The 8168-nt window shown below is 38.1% G+C and overlaps 1 protein-coding gene across 1 annotated transcript; it reads left to right on the top strand.

Moving 5' to 3' along the window:
- Positions 1–816: 816 nt before the first annotated feature.
- On the top strand, positions 817–7168 carry LOC106810845 (protein starmaker-like). The gene is made up of 4 exons (XM_014814312.1): positions 817–869; positions 3590–3698; positions 5109–6056; positions 6768–7168. Exons 3-4 carry the CDS (start codon positions 5264–5266, stop codon positions 7166–7168), a joined length of 1194 nt encoding a protein of 397 aa, XP_014669798.1. The 5' UTR covers positions 817–869; positions 3590–3698; positions 5109–5263.
- Positions 7169–8168: the final 1000 nt, after the last annotated feature.

The following is an 8168-nucleotide window of genomic DNA, read 5'->3' as shown; positions in this document are numbered from 1 at the left end:
TGTGTGTGTGTGTGTGTGTGTGTGTGTGTGTGTGTGTGTGTGTGTGTGTGTGTGCGCGCGCGTGTGTGCGTGTGTGTGCGTGTTTGTCACAAATTAAGTAAAGTATTTTACTATGATTTATGAAACCTTCGGTCTATCGGACCTTCGGTCTATAGGGCTGTAACCGTTGTGACTAGCGTGTATTAGTCAGGTCCCTTAGCATCATGATCGCGACAGAGCTGACAAAAGCATTAAACTTTGCACAGTTGTAGCTTATGGCAGTACTATAAATATTAGAGGGGGTGCCCAATGTAGATATTCCTTAGAAGTGAATTACAGAACCGAAGTGAATTCGAACCGCGCCCGCCTATACTGGCGCATTGTGTACAGCTGGTAACCCCCCCCCCCCCGCGCGCTTACGCTATGTCTAGAAATCTACCTACATATATAGACACATGTCTCAGATAATAATTAAGGTTAAATATAATTATATTTAGGATATAGCTGGTCGAGTTAGGATTGTAATTTAATTAGGGTTATTTTGCGAGATCAGATTACTGATGTCTGTTTCTGAAAATGAGCCGGTTCAGTTTCAGAATGGGACAAATACCGAATCAGTTTGTAACATGTCATTATAAAAAAAGATGAAAAGGTAAAAGCATCAAATCTAATTGACGTGAAAAATAGAATCATGTACAAGATTCTGTATTTGCAGCAATGTTAATTCTCTTTATTTAAAATACAAGTGATAAATGTGAGTCAAAGATGATTAGAATATTACGTGACTACAATACGTTTTAATTTTAGACATTTAAAAAAAATATGATCCCTTTTTTCAGAGTGTAAGATGACACAGGAAGGTTATGATTGCAGATTGTTTGGCTATCGTGGTAAGTGTATGAATTATGTATTTTTTCTTTTGTAATCCCCAGTGCCTTTATTTCCTAGCATCATGTGCTACATTAGATACGATAACGTAGCACTGCTGAAACAGGGCTACGAATCGATCCTATCCTTTTCTGGGAGGCACCTGAAATCCGTGTGAACGTTTCACGATTTATTTCTGCAATTACTCGCCTCCAGGATGGCTGAACTTAAGAAAGTAACCCTTTTCCGAACTTTTTAGCAGAATAACGATCGAAGATGTTGTAATATCCAATATTAAATTGCGATGTGGAGACTGTCGTTTTTTCTAACCGCCATTTTTGTTGACCTACGCAGCGAATGCTTTGATCGTTATTGGGTTAATATATTGTGCTCAAAAGTTTAACCAATCTTGAGGTAAGTAATTGCAGAAATAAATCGTGAAACGTGCCGATGGAAATCCATCGGCAGGTGCTCCACAGAAAGGTATAGGATCGATTCGTAGCCCTGTTCGAGCAGGGCTACGTTATCGTATCTAGTGCTACATGTACTAATATTTTACTTATATGGCCAAAAAAATTATTTGTCATAAGTAAATTTTTCACATTTGTTATGCAGGGATCAAGTTGATGGTTTTTTCATTTTTGTTATTATTGTCCAAGGAATGAAGCTTCACTTTACCATTAATACTTAATATATTAGTAAGAAGTACCTGAAACTCTTTCACTCTATTATTTATAATTATCTAAGATTATATTTTGATTGTGTATGGTTAATGTTAATTTTTGCTATCGATTTGTGGTCAACAATATTTGGGGGCAATTTTATGTTTTTATAAGTTGCCTAATAATTTAGCTATTATTTTTGCAATTTTTTTGCCAAGGTTTATTGCAATTACAATATCTTTTCAGAGCAACCAAAAAAAATAAACGGAACTTTGGGGCTTTTGTGTATCGTTATAAGGTTATAGTCATTTAGTGTTCTTACATATACAAGGGGTTGGTTAAACCCCTTGCAAAAATTTCAGAGTGCTTGGGGATGTTTGACAGTATGGAGTTTCTTGTCCGACTTGATGGGGTTATAGTGTCCGTACGTGCGGGTTGGTCAAAGCGCCTATTGCATAACTTTCGAAGGTAATGGGAGTCAGGCAATAATGGGGTTTCTGTCGCACTTAATGGGGTTAATAGCGGTCCGTACAGCTACGCGGGTGTCAACCCTTTGCATAAGCTTTACAAGTAATGGAAAAGTTTAGGCAGTATACAGGGTTTCTTGTCCGAGCCTTGTGGAGGTTATAGTGTCCCGTACATAGGAGGTTTAGTCGAAACACCTTTCGCAAATAACTTTTCGAAGTAATTGGGGAAGTTCAGCAGTTATGGCGTTTCTTAAGTTCGCGACTTGATCGGGGTTTACGTGTCCGTACATAAGTGGGTTGGTCATAAGCCGCTGGCATAAATTCCAAAGTAATGAAGAAGGTTTAGGCAGTGATAACAGATTTTACTTCGCGACTTGATGGCAGGGTTATAGACTTATAGTCTACTTCCTATATTAAGTATAAGCAACTGGAAATTTCTATTGGTTCTGGAGAATTTAATATATCTGTTTTTATGTTTTCTGTTCACCACTAAATGGCCAAAGTTTGAAATCTGAAAGAAACTAAAGTTTATCATCTCGCATTTGAATGTATTTTTAGCTGATCAAATCATGCCTATAAGTATACATTGTATCGCCCGCACGACGAATGTCGGGCGGGATACTATGGTTTCATTTCTGTCCAGACGACGCCGCCCGGCAGACACTTTCCTTCCGCGCTCTATAACTCGACCCTAAATTTACCTAAGGGTGATCGCAAACAACTGGTAAATACTTAACACCATCTTGGGGAGAAGGTGCACAAGCATACAAAACCAGGTCCACGCTTATTTGGACCTTTACTTTGACCTCGATCATATTACCCTTGAAACCGCTATAACCCATCGGGCCCCTACTAATTGATCTAGGCGCGACCAAACTCTCGTATATTACACATCTTGGAGAAGGTGTGTCGCGTAGCCGAAACCCAGGCGTCTACTGCAACTTTATCATTCTTACATTGACACTTGACCTTGCCCTTCATTTTTCCGCTTGTCCGCTCTATAACTCTGCTCCCTAATATTGACCTACGCGCCGAGCAAACATTCGTATACTTTGTTACACATCTTGGGAGAAGGTGTGTCGCGCTACCAAACCCCTAAGGCAACCAAAATTCTAACAATACTTGGCAACATCTCAGGCAGATGAGTTGTGTAACCAAACGCTTTGTCTTTGTGAGCGTTATTTCAGAACTTTACCTAACCATTGCCTAAAATACATCCTTAAAGGCCGCCCGACACACCAGACCGATTAATTTAGACAAACGATAGAAGCGATGGAAAGGCGTGTGGTGTGCGCGTTCATATGCTAGAGCGAATTTTATTTTTATCGGGTGATCGTTCCAAATCCAAACCTGTTTGATGTTTTGAACCGATAGAGCCGATGAGCCGATTTATAAGGCGCGCGAGCACACAACTACACTCGCGTTCATCAGCTTATCATCGCTTCATCGCTTCATCGCTTCATCGTTTCATCGTTTGTAAAATCGGCTGGTGTGCGGCGGCCTTTACACACATATTTCATTGATACTAGATCACGGGGGATACATGTAGTTGGCGACAACTGCCCTTTCTAGTTGAGTCATGTTAGTAATAATATTGGTTTTTGTTCATTTCAGTAGGTGATGCTGTCCTGTGCCTACTCGACATGGGTGTATGGTGGCCATGTGTGGTGGATGAGGTGGCTGATAAGTTCGTGAAAGTGGCCTTTTGGAATGAACCCTGTGTGTAAGTGTATATTCCTTCAATATATATGTACATGTAATGCATGGTCTGTTCTACTTGAATAAGATAGATTGGCTGCAGTGATATATGGCACATATATACAAATCTACTTTTGCATATTTCTTTTATCATAGAGCTTGTGTGTGTTCCTGAGATATAGAACATTAAATCGCTGACAGATTGAGAAAGCTATAATCTTTTTTGGCACTAGCACATGCATTGTGAATATCTGAACAGAAAATTCTCCACCAACATCTTTGTATTAGAGTGTTGTTTGTTTATCAGTCTAATACACTATAGCACCAAAGTTAAGAGAATTCAGAAGCAAGTTATGTAAAACATTTGAATATAATTGACCTAGAAATGATTGTGGTGTTACTATATCTATACTTGGGTATAAACATGCCTTGATGTCGTAACCAATAGGTTTGACAGATTACAATTTCTTAGGAATAATAATTACACATAAATGTATCTTCCTGATCTAGTTCATATACTTTTTTACACGGCAACATTTCATGAATGGATGTAGAAAAATCAGCATTTAAGCTATGCATAATTAAATCATATGTGTTGCATCATTGTGTAAAATAACTGAACCCAGCCAAAATGCACAACACTACTTTTTTGCTCCTTATATATTAAAGTAAAGTTTATAATTAAAGTTTATAAATATATTAATGTAAATGTCGAGTAATTTTAGAAATTAGTTCTAATCTATTGCTGAGAATATTCTGCTCCCCTTTCATACTTTCCATTATTGTGTTTAGGTTGCTATAGAATAATTTACAATGTTATACCTTACTAGGATGAAAATAAAAAAGGCGAACAGATTAGTGCATTTTGATGCAAGTTTAAGATTGATCTCCATGAGTTTAGGTATCATTTTGAGCTACGTTTGAAGTTGATTTTGCCATTGATAATTTATTGCACGATTCCTGTTGTATGTTACATGCATGCCCTATTTTTGAAGCACTTTACATGCTTCTACATTATTTCTGCATGTTACTTAATAAACAACACCATCTAACATGTTGTTATGTTGTTGAATAATTTAATGACTAATGACTAACATTGTTGAGTAAAGCAATAAACATGCATTTACAATTACAGTGGATTTACTGGTGGATGTTCACCATTTGAATATGTATATAAAAGCAATACCTTGGCAAAAAAAAGAATTTAGGGCTCATTGATTTTTATCCTTCAATACACAGTAGAACATGCAGAACTTTCCATTATTATTTTGAAAGTGAAAACTAGTGGCCAACGGTCTATGTTACAATGGATAATGGATTATTAATGCAGTTGTTTTTGAAGGTCAATTTAAGTTTCAAGCAAGTTTCACTAATGCAGCAAAGTTGTTTTACGTTTTCTGTGTTTCTCACTGAATCTTGTTCTAACCTGTTACAGAAATCCTTTCAAGGAAACGACGTAGTTATCTACCCAAGTTTAATGAAGATATAGAGAAGGCAAAACAAACTTTGAGCTTGCGGGCCAGGAGCACGGAAGATAAAATTAATAGTGACCAGGAAGAGGGTGAAGCACACAAGAGCACGGAAGATAAAATGGATAGTGACCAGGAAGAGGGTGAAGCACACAAGAGCACGGAAGATAAAATGAATAGTGACCAGGAAGAGGGTGAAGCACACAAGAGCACGGAAGATAAAATGAATAGTGACCAGGAAGAGGGTGAAGCACACCAGATGAAAGAGGCAGTGATAGGTGACAGACCGAAGAAAAGGGTACATCAGGATGGGGATAACAGACAGAACATAGAAATGGGCAGTGTATCTAAGGAGATAGAATCCAACAAGCATTTAGAGGACATTGACAATACATGTAAGAAATATATAATGGATTATGAAAGCTTGGATGACTCTGATAATGACCCCGATTATAATACTGACGCAGATGACGATGAGACTTCAGATACCACAGATTCAGAAAAAGAAGATAAAATTAACAATAACAGGAAAATTATAAAACCTAAGAGAAAAAATGAATATAGAGAGAAAGCCAAACAGCTGGAGCAAAAGCAGAAAAGTTCTAACAAAATTTGCTTTGATGTTATCTCAGGCAGTGAATCAGATACATCAGAAATATTTGGAGTACAAGGAATAATTGAGAGAAGCTTACACGTGCTGAATACAGATAAGTGTATTGATCCAGAAGTTACTGATCAGAAGCAGGATAATGGCACAAGTGAAGAGAAATCTGTCGACCTGAGTGATTCTGATGCTGATGAGCTCAGTGTAAATGAAGATGAAATAGTGAGAGATATAAACTGCCCTGGAATTTTCGTTAAAAAGATACTAAGAAGTGAATCAACTAAGCTTGGGAAAAAAAAGAAATGCAGCCGTATGTATAATAGTACTTATGCATGCCCATTTGGATGCTCCAAGATGTTTACCAATTTCTCTCATCACATCATGTCTACCAAGCATAAAAATGAGCCAAAGGTCCAGATTATTTTGTCAAAATCTGGTAAAGAAAGAAAGCGCCAAATTGATCTGCTGAGATTGAAAGCAGCTCATGTTCATAATGAGTCTGTGTTGAAAAAGACGAAAGGATTGTTTCTTCTTGGAAGAAGAGAGGCAGGGTCGCAGGTGGATGTGTCCAGGTATGGGCCTTGTCCCACATGTCTGGAATGGTTGAAGCTCAGTGTTATTGACAGGCATCAAGCAAAGTGCCCAGGAATAAATACCAACACTGATGTATTGCAATCCAAAGGATCACTTCTTGTGCAGTCAGCAGTTTTGGCTGGACGCATTGAGGACAGTGTGAGCGATGCCCTACGGAGTAAAGTTTTCACTATTATGAGACAAGATGAAATTGGAAATGTAGCACAAAATGATCCGTTAATTATTAACTTAGGAAACCAGTGGATGCAGCGTAACATTGGAAACAAGCTGATGAGAAAGTATTATACTTCCTCAGTAATGCGATTAGCAGCTAGGCTTCGAATCAACCTCAATAAGCTCCAAACTCTACCAGAAGGTCCGGAATTGTCAAACTACCTGGTCGCAGATCATTTTGACTTAGTTGTAAAAGCATCACTGCTTTGTGCAGCACAAGATGCAGATGATGAAGAGGAGTTGGGTACACCTAGCAATGCCATTAAACTATCACATAATATCCGAAGACTAGCTTCAGCAAAACTTGCCTTTGCCATCAAACAGGGTAATGAACCTAAGAGACGTGAAAGTAAAGATTTCCTTACACTGATCAAACTTGAATGGACAACTAAACTTGCAAGAGTGACACTTGAAACAAGAAAGTTCAATTCCAAGAAGCCTCTGCCTCTTCCCCAAGATGTCTTAAAGTTAGCAAATTTCAACAAAGAAGAGTTGGAAAAATTAGACCTGAATGATGCCTCGTACCCGAATTATCGAAAGGTTGTAACACTGACCGAAACGAGACTTATCCTCTACAACCGAAGAAGGTGTGGAGAACTTCAAGCCATGCAGTGAGTTGACAGTAATTTTACAAATGTTTATCAATGTTTAGTAGTATAATATTTACATAAACATTCATCAGGTGTGGCTAGTGTATACATTACACCAGTTTGACCAATTTCACAAGTTGGCTACTTTTAAAATTGCTGGAAATTTAAATAAACTTATGTATAAGCTAATTAATTAGAACTATAATTATTTGTAAGATATCTTTCTTTATACTTATATAGCCACATAAACATCTTGTTTCGAAATCGTGTGGCATGTGTCTATGAAGTAATGGGGAAGTTCAGCAGTATGGGGTTTCTTGTCCGACTTATGGGGTTATAGCGTCCGTACATAGCGGGGTTGGTCAAACCCTTTGCATAGCTTTCAAAGTAATGGAAAAGTTTAGCAGTATAGGGTTTCTTGTCCGACTTGTGGGGTTATAGTGTCCGTACATAGCGAGGTTAGTCAAACCCTTTGCATAACTTTCGAAGTAATGGGGAAGTTCAGCAGTATGGGGTTTCTTGTCCGACTTGATGGGGTTATAGTGTCCGTACATAGTGGGGTTGGTCAAACCGCTTGCATAATTTCCAAAGTAATGAGAAGTTTAGCAGTATAAGGTTTCTTGTCCGACTTGATGGGCAGGGTTATAGACTTATAGTCTACTTCTTTTTAATAAAGCATGAAATTGTATTGGTTTGAGAATATTATATATTGTTTTATGTTTTTTCACCATAAATCGCCAAGTTGAATCTAAAGAACTAAAGTTTATCATCTCATTTGAATTATTTTTAGCTGATCAATATGCTATAAGTATAATTGTATCCCCCGCGACGAAGTCGGCGGGGATACTATGGTTTCATTTCTGTCCAGCCGCCGCCGCCGCAGACACTTTCCCTTCCGCTCTATAACTCGACTCCTAATTTACCTAGGGTGACCAAACATGGTATACTTACACATCTTGGGGAGAAGGTGCACAGCATACCAAAACCAGGTCACCTTTATTTGACCTTTACTTTGACCTTGATCA

This window comes from Priapulus caudatus, unplaced genomic scaffold (assembly GCF_000485595.1).
Source record: "Priapulus caudatus unplaced genomic scaffold, Priapulus_caudatus-5.0.1 Scaffold478, whole genome shotgun sequence".
Lineage (NCBI taxonomy): Eukaryota > Metazoa > Priapulida > Priapulimorpha > Priapulimorphida > Priapulidae > Priapulus > Priapulus caudatus.
This window is presented reverse-complemented; position numbering and strand designations above follow the sequence as displayed.

Bases quoted from the DNA above. Each gene is read 5' to 3' on its own strand.
- LOC106810845 (XM_014814312.1), top strand. From the start codon at position 5,264: ATGGATAGTGACCAGGAAGAGGGTGAAGCACACAAGAGCACGGAAGAT. The intron at 6,057-6,767 runs GTATGTATAATA...TGCTTTGTGCAG, and splicing joins GAAAAAAAAGAAATGCAGCC to CACAAGATGCAGATGATGAA.